This window comes from Lactuca saligna, chromosome 3 (genome assembly GCF_052625555.1).
Source record: "Lactuca saligna cultivar CGN05327 chromosome 3, ASM5262555v1, whole genome shotgun sequence".
NCBI lineage: Eukaryota > Viridiplantae > Streptophyta > Magnoliopsida > Asterales > Asteraceae > Lactuca > Lactuca saligna.
Genome location: NC_136419.1, coordinates 28,267,048 through 28,294,364, shown reverse-complemented (window position 1 = coordinate 28,294,364; position 27,317 = coordinate 28,267,048). Strand labels below are relative to the sequence as shown.

Sequence of the window (27,317 nt, the reverse complement as noted above, 5' to 3'; positions counted from 1 at the left end):
CCAAATAAATAATTCCAATTCACAATCAACACATAAGCATAATTTAATATATTTCTCATTTTACACAATAATAATATAATCTATTATAGTGAAAATAATTTTGCTATATTTCAATCTCTAATGAGTTTTAACACTTATTATTTTATGATAATTTTTAAATAAATAATATCTACATATCAATTTATGATTTTTTTAATAAAAAAAAATTAAAAAGTCACATAATACTTATACTTATATATGTAAACTAACAAATGTAATAAATATTATACTAAATTGCAATTAATATGTTTCTTAATTCTTTATTTCAAAATTTTATCTTAAAAAATACTTATAATTTACATTTTAATATTTTGTTATTTTTAATCAACCTGTTTAATACATATCTTCTAAACCTAGTATTCTAATATATTTGAATTTGTTATCAAGACTTTATCGATTTATACTTCATATCATAAAAGTTTATCACCAACCACTGTATAGATACAATAAATGATAAATGTTAAGTAACGTCTAACAACAAAAAATGATTAAAAAAGAACCATTCTATTACATTTAAGATAAAAAAGGCAATTGACCTTTTTCTATATAAGCATTCCTAAATCCCACTTACTCCTAAAAAAAGACCACGTACTCTTCTTACAGAAGAATGTATACATCTCAACCACCTACCTCCTCTATCCGACGATCACCGGCAATCTCAGCCACAGGAGAATCTACCATCAACATCCCGGCCAAAAACCGAGTGTGTGGTCATGGTTTCAGGCCAAACCTCCGGAGTCAAAGCCGTAGGGTGCGAGGGTCATCGATCAGAGCAGTGGTGAGCAAGGAAGAAAGCAAGAGTAGTACAGTAACAGTAGAAGATACGACCGCCATTGATGGAGTTGGAGGGATGATGGATCTGAAAGCTACGATCACAATAAAGAAACAGATGAAGGAGAAAGTGATAGAGAAGATTGAAGACCAGTGGGAGTCATTCGTGATCGGAATAGGTCGTGGGGTCTTGATTCAACTCATTAGCGAAGAGATTGATCCAGGTAAGCACTTTTTTACAGTTTTACTTGCAATCAAAATCAAAAGTAGCATTTGGAAAGCATATATAACATGCCTTCCACCCATTCTTTTATTTTATGAAGATATTATTTTGGAAATTGATAATTTGATATTCTATATATGTTGACTTTTTAATCTGTCTTTCATTTAAATATTAATTATCTTATATGTTTTTAAAGGACGCCTCTAGAAATATATTTTTTGAAATAAAGTTGAAAGTGCATTCTCTTTGTGTATAGTTATCGTTGATAGATAGAGATAACGTGTAACAATATTATATATTTATTACACTCTTAACTTGTAACATATGTTCGATTCAAAAATTACATTTTTTAAAATAAAAACATATTATTTTACGTTTTAATAGAACTAATTAATATACTACATCATTGATGTAGTATAATTTACTTTTTTTTTTTCTTGATTATTGTATTTCTATTTCTTTTTTGCCGAAAGTTTTCTAGGGAGAGTTTTATAACCTTATGGTAAACTCTAACAAAACTGATTATCTATAATTGTAAAGTAAAATTAACCTAGATATTTTAAATTCAGTCTTGTCGTATCTAATACTTTATAAATAGCAAGAATTTGTTAAACGTTTGACACAATAAAAAATATGACAATATATTACAATGATAAACAACAAAAACATGTCTATCTTTTCTTAAATCATGTTTATTACAACGTAATTTTAACTATTTAATATCTCGACATTCTAAAAACACATCCAAAACAACCTTGCATGTTTTATATAATCTCATTATATTACCAGACATTATAAAAACTTAAAATAATTAAAAGTATGGTTCTGATATTCTAAATTATTATCACAAAAATGACAGTTCATTTAGCAATTTGGACTTCGTCAAATGGCATTTTTAAACAGATGATATTTTGGAATATTTATTAAAAAACACTTTGGAGTTATGAGATAAGAAAATGAAATATGCAAAATAAAATGTTGTATAATTTATTGTTGTAAAAGTGATTTATCAAATTATTCCCTCGCCTATTTCCTCTAAAAATATAAATATAAGTCGCTTGATCTCCAAATAAATAAAACCAATTTATTTTAAGGTTATTCGAAAACAAATTAATCCGCAGTAAAGTTAAATTTATTTTTCTTTAATAAATTAAAATGCAAAAAGAAATGATATAAACGTATCATCGTCTTGTTGCAGTAACAAAATCGGGCAAGTATGCAGAGTCTAGTCCCAGGGGTTGGTTACCGAATGCATCCAGTCATCCTCACGTTCTGGAGTTCACGTCGAACATCGCCGTTCCGGCCAACTTCGGTCGTCCGGGAGCCGTTCTAGTCACCAATTTACTCCGAAGAGAGTTCTACTTAGTAGACATTGTCATCCATGGCGTCAACCAAGATCCGGTCATCTTCCCAGCCAAAACTTGGATTCATTCGCAACAATCCAACCCCGATAGCCGAATCATATTCAAAAACCAGGTACGAATCACATTGATTTTGAATTTCGCCGGAAAACAGTTAGGATCCTAACTATTTCTGCCGTTGAAACAGGCATACTTACCATCACAAACCCCACCGGGGCTTAAGGATCTCCGTAGAGAAGACCTACGAAGCATCAGAGGCAATGGAAAAGGCGAAAGGAAACCACATGATAGAATTTATGATTACGCCACGTATAACGACTTGGGTAGACCCGACAAGTCACCGGACTTAGCTAGACCGGTTCTTGGAGTCCCAGAGACGCCGTACCCTAGGCGGTGCCGGACTGGACGACCACCAACCAAATCAGGTAGATTTATCCTTCGGCTTTCGTCTTTTATCACCTCTAGAATTCCTCGATGATCCGAATTTGCTAATAATCACTCGATATAGATCCGAATTCTGAGTCTAGAATCGAGAAACCACATCCTGTTTATGTTCCTAGAGATGAAACCTTTGAGGAGATCAAGCAGAACACCTTCTCTGCCGGAAGACTGAAAGCCCTTTTGCACAACTTATTACCGTCTATCGCCGCCAAGCTATCGGATACGGACATCTCTTTTGAATGCTTCTCCGAGATCGATAAGCTTTACAACGATGGGGTTTTTCTTAAAGAAGCAGAACACAACCAGTTCTTGGTTAACTTTACCAATCAAGTCATGAACGTTGGTAAAAGATTCTTAAAATACGACACTCCAGCCATCATGAGACGTATGTATAATTCAAAAGATTCAGATTAATCTAACATTTTGTGTTTCGATAAGATTCACAGGTTTTTTTTTGTGTACTATTCAGGGGATAGATTTGCATGGTTGCGTGACGATGAGTTTGCTCGACAGACATTGGCTGGGGTTAATCCAGTGAACATCGAACTATTGAAGGTACTAAACAACAGAAGCACGACAAAACTTTCTTTGAATCAATATCAAATTAGATTAATTTCGGGATTTTTCTTCAGGAATTCCCGATTTTGAGCAAACTCGACGCATCAACTTATGGTCCAGTTGAATCAGCACTAACTAAAGAAATAATAGCAGAAGAACTCCACGGAATGAGCGTTGAAGAGGTATCGATGTCGTATATATTGTGTTCATCGTCTCCAGATTTCTGATTAACTAAGCGTGTGATTTTGTCACGACACAGGCGATCCGGGAGAAAAGATTGTTCATAATCGACTATCATGACATGCTTCTACCATTTATAGAAAAGATGAACGAATTGCCAGGAAGAAAAGCTTATGCTTCTAGAACCATTCTGTTCTTTAATCGAGCCAATGTTCTACGACCTATAGCCATCGAGCTCTCACTCCCACCAACACCTTCTTCTTCTTCCTCATCAAATAAACGTGTATTCAGACCAGGCCATGACGCAACAGCTCACTGGCTATGGAACCTAGCCAAGGCTCATGTTTGCTCCAATGATGCCGGCATTCATCAGCTAGTCAATCACTGGTTAGATATTTCAAGATTTTCTTGAATCAAGACACCCAAATTCATCAAATTACTGAATCTTGACTAAAAAGTGAACATTTTTTTAAAAAAAAAAAATTCTTCAGGTTGAGGACCCATGCGTGTATGGAGCCTTATATAATTGCAACCCATAGGCAGCTTAGCTCGATGCACCCTGTGTTCAAGCTTCTCCACCCTCATATGAGATACACTTTGGAGATCAACGCACTCGCTAGACAAAGTTTAATCAATGGAGGTGGGATAATCGAGGCTTGTTTTAGCCCCGGAAAATTCGCCATGGAGTTGAGCTCAGCCGCCTACAAGAGCTCATGGCGGTTTGATTTGGAAGCATTACCGGCCGATTTGATTCGCCGGGGTATGGCGGTCGAGGACCCTACAACGCCACATGGCGTAAAGCTAGTGATCGAGGACTACCCGTATGCATCAGACGGGCTTCTAATATGGTCCGCTATAAAAGAACTGGTTGAAAGTATTGTGTATCATTATTACCTTGGATCTGACTCCATCACATCTGATGTAGAGCTTCAGAGATGGTGGAGTGAGATCATAAACATGGGCCACCACGATAAAAGAAACGAACCATGGTGGCCCAAACTTGATACAAAAGAAAGTTTGATTGGTGTGCTGACCACTATCATTTGGATAGCTTCTGGTCAGCACGCAGCAATCAACTTCGGGCAGTACCCATTTGGTGGGTACGTGCCTAACAGGCCTACACTTATGAGAAAGCTTATTCCTGAAGAAGGACCCGAATACGATCACTTCTTAATGAACCCTCAGTTTACTTTTTTGTCATCTTTACCGACTCAACTTCAAGCCACGAAAGTGATGGCGGTTCAAGACACGTTGTCGACTCACTCGGCTGATGAAGAGTATTTGGGTCAGGTGCACCATCTCTCGAACCATTGGCTACATGATGGTGAGGTTTGGGGTTTTTTTGAGAGGTTTGGTGCTAAAATGGAGGAGATAGAAGGGATTATTAATAGTAGAAATAAAGATGTTCGTTTAAAGAACCGAAATGGGGCAGGGATACCTCCATACGAGCTTCTTCTTCCGACGTCTGGCCCCGGTGTTACGGGTCGTGGGGTTCCAAATAGTGTTTCCATTTAGGACATATTCATATACATCGTTTATCTTTGTACACTAGGAAACAAATGGAATTGTTATGATGATCAGAAAATATACAATTTGTTAGTAAACTAAAGAAATGGTAGATACTAGATATTTACAAATTTTAAGTTTGCATTTTGTTTCTTTGTAATTTTGCATTGTTCTTTTTTGTGAGTTTATTGTTGTTCTCTATGTTTTTATCTTTTTGGAGTTGGGGTTAACCCGAACAAAATTTTGTAGTATGTTACTATGACAAACCCAAAATTTTGGTTGTTCTCTATACATTATTGCCCATTTTTTGTAAATCAAATTTAGTAAACTCAATTCTGCAGCCTCTTTACTAAAACAAATTTATAAATATATAAATTTGAGAATTTGTTATATATTAATTTAATGATTTTAGTTTTTAATATAATAAAAAAAAATTATATATTTTTCTATCTTTCTTCATAACCATCTTTCTACTCATGAAATAGTAAGTGTATTAATTTTCTCTCTTAACATTTTGATATTTGTGTTGATCTAATGAATAACAAAATAGGAAGAAATAAAAATAAAAGAATATTTGATTTTATCTAAAACAAATTATTTAATTAATTTAAATATGAGAAATCTGCAAAAAAAAAAAGAAAAAAGAAATCGTTACATTTTGACTCTATTAACTACGGTTGTAAACAAACCGAACATTCAACGAATTGTTTATGAACCGATTCGGTAAGAAGTTTGTTTATATTCGTTTATTTAATAAATGAACGGATAGTTTTCGTTCGTTTAGTTAAACGAATGAGCATAAACAAAGGTCTCGTTCGTTCAATTATGCACACGAACGTTCGTTTACATTCGTTTATATTCATTCGTTTAAATTTCTATTATCTTCATATATATTCAATTGTGTTTAATTACATTATTATATTATATGTTTGTTTATGTTCAATTATGTTTGTTTATCTTCGTTCGTTTGTTTATATTTGTTTAACATGTTCATTAACATAAACGAACATTAACAATGCAATTTATTATACGAACGAACATGATGAAGAAAACTCGTTCGTTTATCTGTTCTTGTTTATTCGTTTGTTGGCTAACTTAAACAAATGAACATGAACAAGTCATCGTTCTTATTCGTTTGGTTTATTTACAGCCCTAAATTGACAAAAAAAAACCATTTTTTTTTGCAGTTTAACCATTGAAATCAGTAAACACTTATAGGGCTGTAAACGAACCAAACAAACACGAACAAGGTCGTGTTCATGTTCGTTCGTTTAAGTTAGTCGAACAACAAACGAACACGAACGGATAAACGAACGAGATTTTCTTGTTCATGTTCGTTCGTTTAACAAATTACTTTGTTCATGTTCGTTCATTTATGTTTGTGAACATGCTAAACGAACATAAACGAACAAAGATAAAAAAAAAAAACACAATTGAACATATATGAACATAAACGAACATATAATATAGCAATATAATAAAAAATAATTGAATATAGATGAATATAAATAAACTTAAACGAACGAACATAAACGAACGTAAATGAACATCATAAACGAACGTTCACGAACATAAATGAACGAACGAGACCATTGTTCATGTTCGTTCATTTAACTAAACGAACGATAATTTTTGTTCATGTTCGTTCATTTATTAAATAAACGAACATAAACGAACTTCCCGCCGAACAGTTCACGAACGGTTCGTCGAACGTTCAGTTCGTTTACAGCCCTAAACACTTGTACTTGGTTAGTGCCAATTTTAAGGGTTAAAAAATGAATGATTTTTTCGTTAATAAAGTTAAAGTTTAAAGAATTTTCTAGAGATTTTTTTTTTATATACTAAAGTTATTTGAAGAAAACTTATATTGATTTATTAAAAATACATAAAATAAAAATACCATCTACACCTCTTTCACTAAAAGAACTCATGTTTTTTTTTAAATAATACACAATGATAATTTATATATCATTTGTAGGAATTTTTTTGTGATTCTTTTAATAAATATAATTTCTCCAATCATAAATATATCATCTAAATATAATTTCTAAATAGAGTTCCATGATATATGTGACATAAAAATGCACTTCTTACCACAAATCAACAAAAATCATATTAATTTATTTAACATGTGGTTTTATAACTATTGTAACTCTTATATTATGGTTATTATCATAAAGACCTCATATTTAAATGAAATGTCTAGTTGTATCCTAATTCCAAATTTGTGTTCGTTAATGCCCCATATTTAGATACGTTTTGTCATTTATGGTTTTTTATCAAGTTGTAAAGAGAAAGGATTGTAGACGGACAATGGTGACCATGGAGAGTTAGAGATAATGTTAATATGTGCTATCAGTGTTTTGTGGTGAAGATGGTGTTGTTGGTAGCAAATGATGGTAGTGTGACAGAGTGTGGTGGTAGTGATGTGTAAATATGAGGATTTTTATGGCAATGGTAACCAGCTAAAAGGGTGCAAAACCTGATAAAATGTTAAAATATAAAAATGTGACAAATATGAGCCATTAATGAACATTAAAACAGACTTTTGTTGATTTGTCGTAAGAAGTGCGTTTCTAGGTCACATAGTTTGTACAATGGATCTCTATTTAGGAATAACAGTCTTTGATAAATCTTTATTTTCTAAGGTGTCGTTTGATTGTAAAAGAATCTTCGGTAAGTTATAGTTTTATGATAAACGTTTTACATGCAAGACCCACGAATTCAACAATGAAGTAACATTTGACCTATGAAATATACTTCTTGTCGACAAATCAACAAAATCCTCTTAAGTTATATAAGATATGGATGATATCTTTATGGTTGTAATAATGATATTTGTTAAAGATAATCACAAAAAAAAAAAAAAAATGATATATATAAATTATAATTATTGTGTTCTTTAATAAAAAAATTACATTTAGTTTGAGTTTTTTAATAATTCAAATAAATTTAGTATATAAAAAAATCTCCAAAAGAATCATTAAACTTTAATATTGTTAACGAAAAGGTCATCGATGATTTTTTTTTTAATAACCCTTAAAACCGGTATTAATCGGTTGCAAAAGTTATTTTGCAAGCAATTATGTTTCAATGGTTAAATTAAAAAAAATAACAACAATAAAAATAAAAACAGGGATGACTTTTTTGTCAATAACGTTAAAATATACAGACTTTTTTTTTTTTTTTTTTTTTTGTAAATTTCTGTTTAAATATTTATCATAATTTTTCTTTTTGGTTTATTAGTTATAATTTAAATTACATGTAAAAAAAAAAAAAGAAAAACCATATGTTCCAGTAACAGTGCCAACATTATAATTACCTTGTGTTGCAGACTGTTGTTATACAAGTATAATTAATTAATAAAACTGTTTTATTTATGTATAAACTGTGCCAACATTATAATTACCTTGTGTTGCACACTATTGTTTATACAAGTATAATTAATTAATAAAACTGTTTTATTTATGTATAAATGTGTAAAACGTTTTTTTAATCATAAAGGCATGATACTTAATACTTATGTTTATACTTAGTGTTCATATTATCGACTTCATAAATGTAAAGTTGTTTTTGTTGGTTTTATCCATATAACATATAAGGATTTTTTGATTTTTTATTTGTTAATGTTCAAAATTTGTCAAATTTTTTTAGTCTTATCCTACTTATAGTAATAGAAAATTGAGCAATCTAACCCTTATTTTGGGTATTTTTTAAAAATATAACATATTTTCTATTTTTTTTGCAAAATAACCACATATTTCGGAACGAGTCGTTTCGGAATGTATTTTGGATTATTTTTCGGGTGGTCCGGTTCATTTCATTGGATCTGAAATGCATACTCAGGATCAACGTATATGTTACGGATCGGGATTTTGAATATCAAAATCCAGAATATAATTTGAGGCGACGATTTCATTCTGGAACAGCGCATTCCGATTCCTACGTTCCGACATCCAACTTCGATCACCGACAACCATCTCCGACATGGAAGATGAGCACTACGACCCCATTATTTTACGGGTACGTTCTTTATTTTCTCTTTATATAGTTTCCTTGTTTGTTTAATGTGTCTATTTTTCTACTGTCACTATTCCAGAATTCGTAGAACACCTCCGGAATGAACTGAAAACGTTATGGAGTTTAAATTAAAGATGTTATTGTTGTAGGACTAACTAAAAAATAATTTAGATGTTTAGGTATTGTTGATTTACATCGAAATGTCATGTTCCGGATCTTAATAGTTCATTTCGGAAGCCACCGGAACGTGAGGAACTGTTCTGGAACATGATGAACTCGTATGGAACATGAGGAACAAGTCTGAAATATTGGTCATTTCCATTTTAGAATGAAGTGGTAACACCTTTTTTATTTGTGCAAACACGACATGATTTTTGATGCATCAATTACACTCTTGTGTAAACCCAAATCGGTCGGAAAATTCTTGTGGTATTTAGAGACAGACCCGAATGCGAGACTATGTTCCAGAATACATGTTTCGGGAGGTAGTTAGACATTCCTAATATAAATGTCGATCATTTGATTCTACATTACGTCTTTTGCCACAAAGGTGTCACCGAACCTCGAAGCCAAGTAGATGAAATGGTTTTAGAGATTGGGAGTTACGAGCTGTCTTTCGGGAAGAAAGAATTTTGTCTCAACACCAGCTTTCAGTTTGATAACTATTTTCCTGCTTATGCATCCGGCGTCGCCTTCCATTCCAATGCCTTTCCTATGGTCCTGACTAATGTCTCAATCAAATTCAACCATGTTTGAAGGTGTTTAAACATTCACTTAATGAGTTATCAGACGAGGATGCAGTCCGTGTTTGTCTTCTATACCTATTAGAGAAGGGTTTCAATGGGCGGTTGGCTACACAACCTGTTACAGAAGAGTATTTCGCTTTGCTATCCAACATTGATGAATTCAACAGGTATAATGTTGTCTATTTGATAATTACTAATTATAATTACTTATCGTTACTAATATTTTTTAGATATTTAATTGTTAACTAATTTTTTATATGACAGATATCCATGTGGGAGAATAATTTGAGATCAATTGTACAAATAGCTATTTACTGTATTCAATAAGGTTAACAAGCTTATACTTCCAGTCGAACCAAAAGAGAACCAAATTAAAAAATTGACCTACACCCTAAAGGGTTATTATACGCTTTTAAGGTAAGTATATGATGAAAAATTTATTATTTATTTTTGTTTGCTAACATGCTAACTATTTTTTATTTATTTGATTTCTAACGTTCATATATGGATTCTTGAGATTTTTCCGGTGAGTAGTTTGTTTGGTACCCAACAACAAAATTTGATCACTCGGATTGTTGCATGGTCAAAACTGAGGCCTTTACAAAAGACTCGCTACAACCAATTTTAACAAATCGATGACGTATAGTTACTATATTATTTAAATATTTATTTATTTATTTTATAATTTATGTTTATTTATAATTTTATAATTTTGTTAGTAAGATAATAGACTCGTACACAAGTTAGAGCCGATAGAAGATGAGATGTGGGTTGAATGGTGGATAGTTAGCTCAGAGTGGATTGATTACCTTGATTTTACCGACACTTAAGTTCACATGGCACCTTCCCTAACACCATCACCCAAAAACTCCCCTACCCATGAGTGTCAAGAAAAGAAGGCATAGATACATGATCCATCTCACCTGCCACCACCACCACCGCCGACCACAAACCCATCAACTGACAAGGATCGAATTATTAGTGGCTTGAAAAACAAGGTCCGTCAATTGAAAAATGAGTTTTCTGAATGTCGTGAGTAGTTGTGGTCTCAGGATGAGCATTTAGCATAGCATGAGGCTACTTTACCCATGGTTCTAAAACTTATCAATAAGACTCCCGGAGACGATGTTGGTACCTCGAAGGGGATGAGGTACATTTTTAATTATTTCATCATTTATGGTCGTTATGTTTTTGCATCATTTATAAGTATACATTATTGAACCCTACATGGATACTACAATGACAATGACTTATGGGAGCATGATTATGTCTTAAGCACCCCCGAACAGCCACTAAATGATGGCCCTGAAAAAAGCCGAATAGCGTCCTTGAGCAGTTGTCTTCGGTTATTCAATCATCGAATTTAAAAGAGATTCCACATGATGAATACGAAACACCATCGTGAGCACCCCTTAGGCGTTCTAAGCACCAAAAATTTATGTATGTATGGTATAAGTCGACATGGATACAAATGAAGAGGAAATGTGTTACACGACAACAACCAAAACCGTTGGACAATCTTTTAGAGCCTACCGTACATAGTGTATATAAAGAACGATATGGTTCATTATTGTTTGGTCACAATTATTTGACCGGTTTTGCTACACTTGATTTTTGGACACGATTATATGCGAATAGTCTTGAAGGATGGTTGTCATGTGATGTAAGTAATATAATTATTTTCTCATTACACAATACGCATATAATAACAATACTTACTTTACTGCAAAAAATAATAATAATAATAATAAATAAAATAAAAAAATAAAAATGGCAACACATCATGATGTGGATCTCATTTTTGCTAGAGTGTAGAAAGGATGATGCTCGACGTATTCAAGCCAACAAACAAAAATATGGGCCCAACCATCGGGTTTATTCAACCCGATCAAACAATAAATGGCCCATCCTTAGGGTTTATTTCAACCCGATCTTACAATAATGGGCCTAGCCCTAGGATTTATTTCAATCCGATGACACAAACATATAAGAGTCACATAATGGCTAGCATTCTACATAACAGAATAATGGGTCGACATTGGTTCCTTCGACCCATAGGTACAATGAGAAGACTCACCTTTGTCAAAACACAACTATATCACAGACTCGAGCTGTTGCTAAGACGGCTCCTTAGAATAATCATAACCTAATAATAATCCTAATTAATAATAATGGCCAAAACATAATTTATCCTAATAAGGGGAAAAGACAATTTTCCCCTTCACACATGGTCCAACCAACCAAATCCCAACACTTCCTAGTAACCTAAAGCCCAAATGGCCCAAAAGGCTTCCTGAGCGTACGCTCGGTGTACACCTAGTTACGCCCAACGTATAGCTCGACCTCAAAAGACTTACGGGATCACAACCTGATACGCCCAGTGTACTCTAGGTTACACCCAATGTACTCAACAGGCTTCAAAATCTCTATTAACATCTTAATACCTTAAGAATTTACGTCTAAACTTCAAATCAAAAACTAATAAACGTCTGGAGTCATAAAGTTGCAAACTTTATGTCTTTGCATGGCTACTAGGAGTCCAAAGTCCAACTCTAAGTCTTATTGATGACCAAAAGTGTAAGTCCCAAAATTATGAACCAACTAGTAATCAATCGAATAAGCTAAACAAAAGCGGAAACAATGCAAAGCGAATCAATCCAATGAATACGATTATGTATTCAAGAAGTCTTCTAGTACAAAGGAGCCTTCACAATGCTATGACCGAAAACTGCTAGCCTTAGAACAGGTCATATAAGTCTCCTTATATAGGGAAAACAAATGTACAAGCCAACCCGAAACCGAAAACACCAAGGGACCGAAATCAAGGCTAATTTCGGTCCAACCAACCAAAAATACAAAATAAGCCCTAACAACGAATAATAAAGCCTACAATATATATATATATATATATATATATATATATATATATATATATGCATAGCAAAAACAAACAAAATAGGTCCTAAAAATCTCCCCCTTGGTTTGATACTAGCTTGAACACAAGGCTTGTTAACGATCACCACATCTGAGCTTCCCATAGCACCTGCCCGCATCCTCTTGTTTATGATTTCAGCAACCATACCAGTGAACTCTTTGGCAGCAACCTCCAAAATATCATCTTTGACCACGATCTGATGCCCTGCCAGAGTATGGATATCACGCTTAGAAAACCGTAAGAGATCCTTCGTTTCAAGAAGACGAATAACACCAATCGAAAGCTTGATGACAGTAGTGGTTGTGGCTTCATCAAAAACCTAATAGTCCATATTACGTAGAGAACTGTCAGGTGACTGCTAAATAATAGGAACTTGTTTCATCTGCTTAGTGAGAGGCCACATCACATTCTTCACGGTTCGGTTGGTGTTGGGATCAAGTACACCTTTGACTTTCTTCACGAAAGAATATGCAGTCTTCATCCCATCAAACTTTCTCTTCACTTGATTCTCCAAGAAGAGATTGAATTCAGTTCCATGAGGGTCATTTGATGGGTTGTGGACGGGAGCACTAGCTAATTCTATAAGATCAACATTAGTCTAAGAACTAAAGTCATTTTGATGCTCGTAGTACTCCACATTGCCACTGTTTCTTTTGACTGCCTAGATATTCTTTTTTGTCATGAAATCCCCACACCTTAATACCCGACTAATCACCGTACTTAGTTGAGAATCTCCTTTTACCGAGCTCAGTGACACTTGATGGGTTTTAGTCATAAGAACATCCTATGTGCTCATACAAACCCTAATGCTTGGATCTAGGTTTCTCTATTGTACATGCAATTCATCCAAGACTATAAACCCTAATTATAGCATATGTAAATCGACATTAACATATTAATAGGTTTAAGATGTTACCTTGATTGTTATGTAGCAATAACAATCACAATTCCTTCTTGTAATGACTTTAGAAAGCTTAGAGTCACAAATGTCACTCCTCTAATGGTTCACAAACACCAAGAGCAAGAGGATGAAGAAGAGAAGAGAAGGAGGCTGCCCAAAACCGTCCAAACCCCTAGAAGGAAGCTTGTCCACGTTTTTGAGTCATAAGGGTTATATATATATAGTGAGGCTATTAGGGTTATCTAACAAGGAAACCCTAATTTGGATGCTTAAACCCTAAGCAACCCATTGACTCCTTTATTTAAGGCCCTTGGATGATTTCTTATGGGTTTCCCCATAGAATTCGTCCAACCTTATTATATAAGGCAATCCATAGCCTAATTGCAATTATCTTATAATTACAATTCCAATCCCTTAAGTTTAAATAATTTTTTTTTATGTCACAAACTTAATTCCTATTAATTCTTGACTAATATTAATTAAACAATATGATTTCTCCTTTAATATATTATTCCCATAATATATTAATAAATCATATTTAATCCTTTCTCTCCATAATTCATTCTATCAAGTTGCTTTGGTGAAGGCAACCCAAAAGGACCATGCACCATCGGGTCAAGTACATACCAAAATAGTTATGGATTTAGACACTAATCCAACAGTCTCCCACTTGGATAAGTCTAATAACTATTCTGCGTATGACTTCAGATCCTGATCTACAATCGTAGCTTTCCAAAGCCGCTGTCAACTCTGATCTTATCAGATACGCGTGTCCTTTAGATAAGGGATCATATATTCCTCCATTCTAAATATCGTAACCGACTGATCACCGTACTTAGTTGAGAATCTCCTTTTACCGAGCTCAGTGACACTAACTCGAGGCCGATCTCCACAAACATTTTGATCAGAGTTTTTCATGAAAAGCAATTGACCTTTTCCTTGAGTTTTGGCTTGCCTCTGAGCTCGCTTCAAGATTACGCTGGGATCAGCATTAGCGGGTTCATTATCAAATCAGTCAACAATATGAGTTGCACTGGTCTGACGAGGAATATATTGTGGTGCTGGGGTAGGTACACTTAGGGATGCATTAGCTTTATCAGGCTCATTAATAGATCTCTTGAATTTGTCACCAAATTCACTGATTAGCTTATTCTTCAAATCAAAGTATCCAGCAGTAAGAGCACCGAGATTTTGCTGCAGATTAGAAATTTGTTTTGACTTTTGAGCATTTTCTCTTTCAAGATCGGAAACTCTAGCATTCAGAATTCCAATCAAGATATTTTCTCAATAAGCTTCTGATTCAAGATCCCGATTTCTTCCTTGAGCACAAAAGTTGTTGGATCTTCATTATCAGAGATCCCTGCAGCAATTGATATGCATTTACATTTGGGTGAAGGATCAATACTTTCTTGGGGAAGAAACCTGACAAGCCTTTCAGAAGCAGCATCGTGCGCAGATTCAGGGGATGAGGAACCTCTAGGAGCTGAAGATCTTCTTGTTTCAAAAGATGTATGAACAAAACTAGGCCCCTCATGCAAGATTTGGCTTTCGACATGAGTTGGTTGGGTTGGTTCATTGGTTAGGGTTGGTTCATTAGTTGGGGTTGGTTGTTGAGTAGGTTGAGTTTGTTCCCTAATAAGCACTCCTGGCCTAGGATCTGCATGCTTTCATTCCAGTGGCAGCTGGGATACTTGAGACTCTTCAAGATCACATTTAGATGGAATAATGTTTGGAGTAGCAACTGCTCGGGGGAGGAATCCTTGCAATTGAATCCAATTGAGCTATAATCTCCTCCATCTAAGCGGGCGTTTGAATTGGCAGATTGAGAATGTTAGTATCTCCCTCAGTCTCTGTTGGAGAATTCACAATGTCATTGACTTCATCAACATCAAAATACGAATGAAAGTCACCATCACTCAACTCAAAATCAAATGTGAAATATTCATCATTAAAACTCCTTGCAACACCCCTTCATCAATTCCTTCACCTTCATCATCATCATCATCAACATTAAGAACATGCACATGTTCCTCTGCCACAATCTCCATAGGGGAAGTGACAGCAGGAACAACTTCAGGCTCATGAACAGGAATATGTTGAAGTATAGGAGCTTCTTCGATTTCAGCAAATCTTCCAAATTTTACTAAAGGGCTTGTTCCCCTGAACTCAACCTTTAAGCCCTTGCGATTCTTTTTCATCAAAACAAAAGTGTTTGGACCCAAGGATTTCATATCCAAAGTTTCACATGTCCTTTCCAAATCGGGATATTAATCATCAAAGATCATTTGTAGAAACCTTGGGCACATCAAGAATATATCCTTCTTTTTCCATTATAGGTTGCTCTTCATCTCATTGAACACAAGTCTTGAAAAATTGAAGTCCAAGTCCATGATGAGAGCAACAATGGCACCCATAGATGACTAGGAGATCTCATCCGATCCCCCTTTTATGCCTGAAATGCATATCACGAAAGTGTGAGCAAGGAAGCACCATTAGGGAGGGAGTAGCTTCTTCAAGGTTGGAGGAAAATTACCTTTATAGCACATTCTTTCGAGAACCTCCTTAATCTGAGAAGCAGGATTGCAGTCGGGGATCCTGGCTGATCTCCAAATCAAAGAACTTCTCGAATGGTTTGTTCAGACAATAATTTTCTCCCCCTTTACTATTGACTCAACAGTGCCTTTTCCATTTGCTCTTGCTTTATTGAGAGAGGCTTTATCCCAAAACTCACTCACTAACTCTTTATAAATGATAGGATTTTCTCGAAGAGCGTGAGTGATTCTACAGTTGTTTAGACCATGAACCATGGACTTAAACTCCTGATGGCTTAGAGGTGCATCAGAAAGACATCCAACAATGTTGTAATTATCAGAAAATTTCAATCCAACCATTTGTGTGCACCAAACGAACCAAGTGAGAAAAGCAAAAATTAAACAAATAAAATTAAATTTCTCAAAAGATTGATTTCGATTAACTAAGGTTGATATCGGTCAACCAAAGTCAAAACAGGCTCAGATTAGGCTTGAAATTGGTTGAAATTAAGTCGATTTCGGTCAAAATGGTCAAAATTTATCTAGATTGGTCCATTTTCTGAGGTTTTGGCCGAAAACGTCCCACCGAAAATCTAAAATCCTTGGATTTGGGTTTTTGGCCGAAAACGCGTCACCGAAAATCTAAGACTCTTGAATTTTAGTTTGCGGCCGAAAATATCCCATCGTAAACCAAAACCCTTGAATTCAAAACCCCAAAATTAACGTAGCACTTCCATCATAATCGAAGATTTGTCCTAAAACATGCAAGAAAACTTGATAAAATCATGTTAGATCTGATGCACCGCACTCGAAATCTACTTACATTAATGAATCAGTGAGCAATTTTGATGAATCACAAGGGAAAAATGAATCGATGAGATGATGAACTCGAGCAAATGGATTTTAGCAGCAAACGTGAATGAATGAGAGAGAGAAAGAAAAAGTGATTTCAGTGGAGGTGTGAAAAGAGAGGGGGAGGCCGAAATCTCTCTTTTTATACCCCAATTTAGGGTTTTCGGCTCATAAATCCGGTGGGCCTCACCCCAAAAATAATCTAGTTTTTAAAAAATATTTGAACGTTTTGAAGACTTAAAAATAAAATAAAATAAAAACTAAAATTTAAACGCAAACAAAATTTAATTTTAGAAAAAAATGAAAAAATAAAAATAAAATGAAATTTAGAAAGAACACTAACCACACTTCAAAACTAGAATTTAAACACTTTGGGATCATAAGTTTTAAAACAGTCTTAACTTTGTTTTTCAACACAAAAATTATCCAAAATATCATTCTTGAACTCTGTGCCAACGTTACTTCAAATTCCCTTCACCCTTTTGTTAGTCTGATTCTCAATTAACACAATGAATTGCTTAATCAAGTCAGCAGTCTTACTCTTGTTGGATAAGAAGAAAATCCAGGTAAACCGTGGGTAATCATCAATGACAACCAAGCAGTATGAATTCTTACTAATGCTGAAAATGTTGACCGGACTAAACAACTCCATATGCAATAACTGAAGAACAGTGATGATTGAGTTGACTAGTTTTGGCTTATGTGGCTTGCGATGATGTTTTCCTTGAGCACATGCCACACACTTCTCGAAAACAATGAAGTTCTTGATTGGAATACTACACACAATATCATTTTTCGCAAGACGGTTGAGGTTCTTGGCATTTGCGTGACTGAGTCGACGACGCCAAATCATAGCATTGTGTTCAGAAACCTTAGAGAAAAGACATGTAACTTGCTCGGGAATGTTATGGTTCATATCAATGATGTAGGCATCCCCTTCTCTTTTTGACCTCACCAAAATCCACTCTTCAGGAATGATGATTCCAGGCTTCAGAATTAGACATTCCTTGTTCATAAAGTGAGTGGAGTAGTCTTTATCACAAATCTGAGATACACTCAGCAGACTGTGTTTCAACTCGGGAGCATAATTCACACCGAGAACCGGAGACGCTCCACCGCAAACTCGGCTGACTGCAAACGCGCTGCTAGCCAAAAACACTGTTGAAACCCTAATATGAGACCGAGAATAGCCGCTGGGGTCTCGTAAAAAATGATCAAAATCGCCCAAAACTTGCCAAAAACACAAGTTTTTCAAAATTTTAATGCCAAACTCAATCAAAACTTCAAAAATATGAAGAACACGAAGAACAAACATGAAACATCCCAAAAATACCACCCAAAAATTTTTGTTTGAAAACTTTACTAAACCATAATATCAATTACCAAAAGATAAAGCCATGAATCATGTATCTCAAAATGTCATAATAAATTTATCAAATCGAAACTAGTATCAAAATCATATCAAAATATCAGAGTCTATCTCCCAGGCTAAACTATGGTGTGTGCCATGCCATCATCCCTAGCCCTTCCTTTTGCTAGCTGAGGTACCTTAAATCAAAAAATAAAAATGTAAGCACGAAACTTAGTAAGCTCCCCCAAACTACTACATACCATACAATAACACATAAAGCAACTACTCGGCCTTGCCCACTGCGTCGAACCAAAGTCCTGAAACTGCATCGGACCTAAGTCCGGAACTAACCAGGGCCTCGCCCTCTGCATCGGATCGAAGTCCGGAAAATGCATTGGACCTAAGTTCGTAACTTGCCCTCTGCATTAGACCGAAGTCCGGAAACTTACTGAACATAGCATAGCATAACATAACTACTAGCATAAACACATATACTACATACTGCATCGGACCGACGTCCGGGACACATAACACAAAGACATGCTTGAATCACAAAGACATCAACCACACTAGGCTACAGCATCGAACCAAAGTCCGGAACTACTGCTAACTAAATGGGCCGACATTGTAGCCGTAGACCCGTTCCTACTGGAAGGAAACTCACCTCGTAACGCTGGCTGCTGAGATGCTAAGTCTGAAACTGTCTGACTGCTGCTCCGGAACTCCCCGGCTAAAAAATCCATAAACACTAAATCAAATACTAATAACTAATCTCATGGTAAAAAGACTATTGTACCCCTGGTCAATGTCAACATCCTGGTCAAAGTCATCTTTCAGTTGATCGGACTCGCCGAGTTGGACTACCAACTCGCCGAGTCCTTATCATTCTTTCCGATCCTCTACCCGCTTCTACTCGTCGAGTTTGGCAAAGACTCGACGAGTTCTTCTTCGATACTAACATCGAGTCTAACTTCATCCGACTCGCCAAGTTGTATGAACAGCTCGTCGAGTTCTCCTTCATCATATGAACTCGTCCAGTCTGTGACTCTCCAAGTTGTATGAACAACTCGTTGAGTCTGTTCTTGAGGCAAGAAGATTGCCTTGTATGAACAACTCGTCGAGTCTCATGCATGCCATTACTATACAGTCGATTCTAGTCAATTTCATTGCATCCAATCCATAGATCTGGGCTTCTAGGGTTGGTTTTACACGTAAAGTTTCCAACTTTACTTGCATGCACAAGAGAATGGGGGTAAAACACCAAAATCATCCAACAATAAGCACTTGGGGTTTGGAACAAGGCTATATTTGCATAAAGGTAGCTACATTGAGCTCCTAGAGCTCAATAACATCCAGATCTATGGTTTCCATCCTAAGGAGAGTTCACATATCGAGTTTGAATCATATAAAGTTCCAAGAGAAACATACCCAAGCATAAAAGAGGGTTAAATGGAAGAATAAGCAAGGTGATAGGTTTATTACCAAAATATATAGCAAATGGGAGCTAGATTTTGGATCTCCTTTCTCTTCTATTGGTCTTCTTTCCTTTTTTCTCTTCTACAACTTTCAAACTAACACCAAAACACTCAAGCTCAACAATGGAGACTAGGGTTTACAGAGAAATGCTCTAGAGGTGCTGGAGGCTAGGATGGGAGGCTATAATGACGTTTAAATAGGGTACAAACCTTGGGATTTAGGTTTTCTTCCAAACAGGCGGACTTGCCGAGTTCGGAATATGGACTCAACGATGTGGGACCATGACTGATGGGTTTTCAGGCTTGGCAACAAACGTCTCGTCGATGGAAGGGGATAGGATTGACTCAACGATGTGGGCAACCCTTTTTCCACGACGTGGGACCAAAAAAAGGGCTATAAATAGAGCTCAAAGGGTTTCGGGTTTCATAGCTTAATTCTCTTCTTTTTCGTGTCAAAGCTCTACATTTTAACCCCCCGAAGCCATCCCGAAGCCCCGTTCTTCACATCCAAGTTCCGAAGGAAGGTCTTACACTCCTGAGATTCCCGAGAATCCTGAGAAATCAACTTTCTCCAGTCGAAGTTCTGCTCGATTTTCGTCTCACCTTCTTCAATCTATCAAGTGAGTTCATACCCCCACAACTACATTTTCAAATGCTTTGTAAATACTTTCATACACTTTTAAGGGGGGGAAATACAAGTAAACACACAGTTATCCTCGTGTGAAAAACATCAATCTTTTTCTATACTTTTTGTAATATAATCAATCATATGTTATTTATAACTATCATACGAAAACGTTCTCATGCAACATATCACGATAACACCTTGTCCTTTTGGACTAAAACATGTTGTTATATAAATTATCAAACACTTTATTTATATTTTGAGTATAAATGTTCAATAATGTTATTACAAATGTTATACTTTACATACAAAGTCGATACTACACTAGGGTTTACCATACAAACAAAATACTTTTGGAAAAACTATAATAGGTATAGTTTACAAAGAAATCGTGAAATTTTACATACTATAAATACTATATCAAGGAAATACTTTCATATACAAGAACAAATGAAATCTTCATACATAAATCTTTTTGATACTAAGTTTTGTGAGCCATTCAACTTCACGTACTTTCAAGTATGTAGTTAAAGTCATGTATTATATACCATAATATCTTGTAGGGAGAGCGTGATACTTGTGTATTGATCTATACGAGATTGACAATCCTGCACCTAAACTGTTAGCTACAGTTAGACCGGCAGGTTTGGGGTGAATAACTTCATAACATTCCAACGCCTGAAGAACGTTGTAACAGGCAGTCTGGGTCAATAGCATGGTTATAAAACTCACATAGAGTATTAAAAACACATTGATTTACGGGGTTATCAAATGTCTTAGTGATTTTATACATACATAAATCTACTATTCTAGGTATGAAAAACACTATTGCATTACAATTTTGGAACTTTTAAACTACCACACACTTAGGGAAAAAATTTGGATTTCTAGAAGCAAACATTCAAAACTGTCGGGTCTTGGTAGACGACTACTTTTATACTAGTAGGATATATGATATTTTCCAGGAGTTTTCAAACATATACAAACATTGACATTAAATACTTATGAACTCACCAACTTAATTGTTGACACTTTTTCAAAACTACTTGTATTTCTTAGGGATTCAGTAATACATGTAGACTTCAGCTTTTGGAGAAGTGACGCTAAGTCGTCAGTTTAAAACTCATTTTGTTATCATATTGGAATTTGTTTTGAACAAGTATCATTCAAAAATGTAACTTTTAAATTATATATATGATGGTTGTGTTACTTTCTTTACTATGTATTCAGCTGTTATGATACTACACGAAGTCAACCGCCCTCGAACGATTCTGTCGTTCTAGTTTGGGGGTGTGAAAGGTAGTCTCTTTCTCTCCCGTGTAACTCCAGACAGACAAGGCTCTCCGTTGAGCCTTAAATCCTCACCAATTCCTTTGAATCATCAGCTCTTCGCCATGGCTCATGCACTTCAGCTGCCAGGGGTCACTTCATGACTTTAACAGCAACTGCTCGTGACATTCACGTACCTCATTTTTAATTGACTGGTCTCATTTTGCAAGTCACTAATAATTCGATCCTTGTCAGTTGATGAGTCAACGGCCGACAGTGGTGGTGGTGACGGGTGAGATGGATCATATATCCGTGCCTGCTTTTATTGAGCCTCATGGGTAGGGGAGTTTTTGGGTGATGCTATTAGGGAAGGTGTCCTGTGAATTTTAGTGTCGAAAAAATCAGGGTGATTAATCCACATCGAGCAAATAATCCACCATTCAGCACGCATCTCATCTTCTATCAGCTCCAACTTCTATATGAGCCTATTACCCTGCTAACAAAATTATAAAACTATAAATAAACATAAATTATAAAATAAATAAATATTTAAATAATAAAGTAACCATACATCGTCTATTTGCAAAAATTGGTTGCAGTGAATCTTTGGTAACGACCTTAGTTTTGACCATGCAACAACCTGAGGGATCATATTCTGTTGTTGGGTACCAAACAAACTACTCACCGGTTAAAATGTTAGCAAACAAAATAAATAATAGTTTTTATCATATACTTACATTAAAAGCGTATAAAAACCCCTGTAGGGTGTAGGTTAATTTTTGAGGTTCGTTCTCTTTCGGTTCTTCTGGATGTATAAGCGTGTCAACCTTATTGAATACAATATATAGTTGTTTGTACAACTGATCCCAAGTTATTCTCCTCTATGGATATCTGCCACATAAAAAATTAGTTAAGAATTAAATTTATAAAAAATATTAGTAACGATAGGTAATTTAATTAATCAATAATTATAAAATAGACAATATTATACATGTTGAATTCATCAAGGCCGGATAACAAAGAGAAATACTCTTCGTTGTTTAGCCAACCACCCATTGAAACCCTTCTTTAACAGGTATAGAAGACATACACAGACTGTATCCTTGTCTAATAACTCATTAAGTGAATGTTGAAATACATTCGTAACATGGTGTAATTTGACCGAGACATTCATTGAGACCATAGGAAAGGCACGATAACGGAAGGCGACATCGGATGCAAAAGCAGGAAAATAGTCACCAAACCGAAAGCTGGTGATTAAACAAAATTCTTTCTTCCTGAAAGACAGCTCGTAACCCCAATCTCAAAAACCATTTCCTTTACTTGGCTTCGGGGGTCGGTGACAACTTCATGGAAAAGACGTAATATAGAAGCAAATGATCCCCATCTATATTAGGAATGTCTAACCACCTCCTGAAACATGTATTTTGGAACATAATCTCGCATTCAAGTTTGTTTTTAAATACCGCAAGAATTTCCTGCTGATTTTGGGTTTACGTGAGAGTGTAACTGATGCATCAAAAACCATGTCGTGTTGCATAAAAAAGAGGTGTTATCACTTCATTCTAAAATGGAAATGACTAATATTCCAGACCAGTTCCGGAGCAGTTTTGGACATGTTCGTCATGATCCGGACGAGTTCATCGTGTTTCGAAGCAGTTTTGGACATGTTCTTCATGTTCTGGAGGCTTCTGGAATGAAATTGTAAGATTCAGAATATGAAATTTCGATCTAAATCAACAATACCTAAACATCTAAATTACTTTTTAGTTGGTCCTACAACAATGACATCTTTAATTAAAACTCTGGAACGTTTTCAGTTCATTCCAGAGGTGGTCTACAAGTTCCGGAACAATAAGTAATAGTAGACAAATAGGAACCTTAAATAAACAAAGAAAAAATGAAGAACGTACCTATAAAATAACGGAGTCGTAGTGCTCGTCTTCCATGTCAGAGACGGGTGTCAATGCATGTCGGAGATAGGATTGTGTGTCTGAATCGAGTCCAAAATGTCGGAATCTGTAACAACCCGGTATTTCAAATCAATGTAATGACCTAAAAGGTCAAGAATTGTAATCTCTTTTGATATAATGAAATTAGTGTCAAAAATAAAATGTTCAGAAGTCTCTATTGGGTTGCCAAAAATGATAGTAAACGTGTCAACGTTTTCGGAAATATAAAGAACACTAAAATCTGAGTTATAACGAAGAAGATATGACCAATCGAAAATTCGTGTCAAAACCGATAAAACACCAGCAAACGTAAAAAAAGTGAAATTTCAAAAAAAATACTTTTTAGCCTTAGGTATCTAAACGAAAGTAGTGGATTATACTAAACCGTGAGCATGCATAAAAAGAACGTCAAAATCCGACTTCGTGTGAGGAATTTATGATTTTTTTAAGTTTTGGAATAGCGGTAGACAACTAAAAACTTGAAATAGAGATCGAGGGATTTTTGGCTGAAATAATCGAAATGAGAATCGAAGATCTCAACAATAGTAGCGCAACGGTAAAAAGTCTGACGAAAACGGACACCGGATGAAGAAGTTATGGATTTTTAACGGACTTTTCCTGTCCCGGCCTGTTAAAAATATAATATTGGAAATAAAGTCAAAATTAGCAGAAGGAGTCTAAGCGATAGTTGTAGAGCATAACCTAAGGCTACGCGTGGATATAAAGAACATCAAAAATGGAGCTCGTACATGGAAGTTATGGATTTTACAAGTTCGGGACACAAAACCCGAGGCTGTCAGGCAGCTCACGACGTGAGCCACCCATACTCACGACGTGAACCTGTGACTAATGGGTTCCAAAGCCAATCAACGAGTTGTCAAGTCTACGAGAGGAGGCAGGTCGAGCTCACAACGTGAACCAGCCAAACTCATGACCTGAACCTCAAATTTCACCCCTATAAATAGAAACCGATGGTTTAGGGTTTAGGTGCTCAATTCTCTTCTCTCTCGTGCCAAAGCTCTGTGTTTTAACCTCGGAGCCATCGCGAATCCCCGATCTTCACATCCAAGTCCCGAAGGAAGGTTTTACACTCCCGAGATTCCCGGGAATCTCGAGAAATCCGTTTTCTCTTGTCGAAGTTATGCTCGATTTTCTTCTCACCTTCTTTAATCTATCAGGTGAGTTCATACCCCTACAACTACATTTTCAAATGCTTTGTAAATGCTTTTATACACTTTTAAGGGGAGGGGGGAGGGGGAATACAAGTAAACACACGATTATCCTCGTATGAATAACATAAATCTTTTGCTATACTTGTTGTTATAATCAATCATATGTGATTTATATCATACGGAAACATTCTCATGCAACATATCACGATAACACTTTGTCCATTTTGAAATGAAACATGTTGTCATATAAATATCAAACACTTTATTTATAATTTTGAGTATAAATGTTCAATGATGCATTACAAATGTTATAATTTACATACAAAGTCGACACTACACTAGAGTTTACCATACAAACGAAACACACTTTTGGAAAAACTATAATAGGTATAGTTTACAAGGAAATCATGAGATTTTACATAATATAAGTACTATATCAAGGAAATACTTTCATATACAGGAACAAATGGACTTTTCATACGTACATCTATTTAATACTAAGTTTTGTGAGACATTCCACTTCACATACTACCAAGTATGCCGTTAAAGTCTTGTATTATATACGATAATCTCTTGTAGGGAGAGCGTGATACTTGTGTATGGGATTTACAATCCCGCACCTAAACTGTTAGCTACAATTAGACCGGCAGGTCTGGGGTGACAAACGTCATAACATTCCAACGCCTGAAGAACGTTGTTACAGGCAGCCTAAGTCAATAGCATGGTTATAAACTCAAATGGAGTATTAAAAACACAATGATTTACGGGGTTATCAAATGTCTTAGTGAATTTATCCATACATAAATCTATTATTCTAGGCATGACAACTACTAATGCATTACAATTTTGGAACTTTTAAACTACCATACATAAATCTATTAAAAAGGAACTCAGTGATTTTATACCAAACTTAAAAACTTTATACATAAACGCTTATAAACTCAACAATAATTGTTGACACTCTTTCAAAACTACTTGTATTTCTCAGAGATTCGATAATACAAGTAGACTTCAGCTTTTGGAGAAGTGACGCTAAGTCGTCAGTTTAAAACTCATTTTGTCATCATATTGTAATTTGTTTTGAACAAGTATCATTCAACAATGTAATTTTTAAATTATATATATGATGGTTGTTTTACTTTCTTTACTATGTATTCAATTGTTACGATACTACATGAAGTCATCCGTCCTCGAACAATTCCGCCGTTCTGGTTTGGGGGTGTGACAGAATCGGAATGTGCCTTTCTGAAATGATATCGCCACCTCAAATTATATGCCAAATTTTGAAAATCCAAATCCCGATTCGGAACATATACGGTTAATCCAAAATAGGCATTTCAGATCCAATGAAATGGGCCCGACCACCCGAAAAATAATCTAGAATTCGTTCCGGAACGACTAATTCCGGAATATATGGTTATTTTGCAAAAAAAGGAGAGAGAGAGAGAGAGAGAGAGAGAGAGAGATTATATTTATAAAAAAATCCCAAATCAATCTCCGCAATAATAATAATAATAATAATAATAATAATAATAATAATAATAATAATAATAATACTAACTTTGGAGAGTTTTAAACCAATTCATCAGGTGATAATGATATTAGGGATAATGATTTAAAAGGTTAATATATTTTTCGATTTGTACACATTTGATCCCTCGGTTTTTTGTCCACATTTACCACTTCAACTTGTTAAACTGTACACATCCAATCCTTATAACAGACTATTCTAGCTTAACCGGTAAAAATAACTTAACAGGGTATTGCATTTTCTCACTTTCTACACATTTAGTCCTTAATATTCTTGTACACATTTAGTCCTTAATTTTTTTTTGTTGCGAAATAATTCATTTTTGTTTTTGTACTCATTCGGTACTTATGAATGATTTCTTTAGGTTTTTTTCACAACATCTTACGTGGAACAATCATTAATGAGATGTTTTGGCTTTTGATGCTTATGTCAATCGTGATCCCGACTACTTAGTTGCTTAGGTCATGTGTTGTGAATGTCATAATTTTTTTCATACGATCTCAGATTTTAACGTTCTTTATATCTATGCATTTGTATTGTAATCTAGTACCGTCACACCCCAAAACCAAAAACGGCGGAAATGTTCTAGGGCGGAGGACGTCATGTAAAGTATCACAACAGTGCAAAGTAGTAAACAAGCAACAACATCATCCATTGCATTAATAGTAGAACTTTAATACATGTATGTTCTTTCATAGAATAAAACACCATAACAAATAATCAAAATAAAAGACGAATCTTGACCGCTCCGTCTTCTCAAAACTTGGTCGCCGTACCTGTCTACTGGTGACCTGAGAATACAAGTTATTTTGAAATCGTAGATCAGCATTTAAGTTGGTGAGTTCATAAGTATTTAATGTCAATGTTTGTATAAATTT

General features: G+C 35.2%; 1 protein-coding gene across 1 annotated transcript; it reads left to right on the top strand.

The window, feature by feature from the left end:
• Positions 1–603: 603 nt before the first annotated feature.
• On the top strand, positions 604–5,290 carry LOX6 (PLAT/LH2 domain-containing lipoxygenase family protein). Its single transcript, XM_078983481.1, has 8 exons — positions 604–1,034; positions 2,232–2,509; positions 2,582–2,819; positions 2,903–3,220; positions 3,305–3,390; positions 3,468–3,575; positions 3,653–3,960; positions 4,065–5,290. The coding sequence occupies exons 1-8, from the start codon at positions 647–649 to the stop codon at positions 5,086–5,088; spliced, it is 2,748 nt and encodes a 915-aa protein (XP_078839607.1). The 5' UTR covers positions 604–646; the 3' UTR covers positions 5,089–5,290.
• The last annotated feature ends 22,027 nt before the right edge of the window (positions 5,291–27,317 follow it).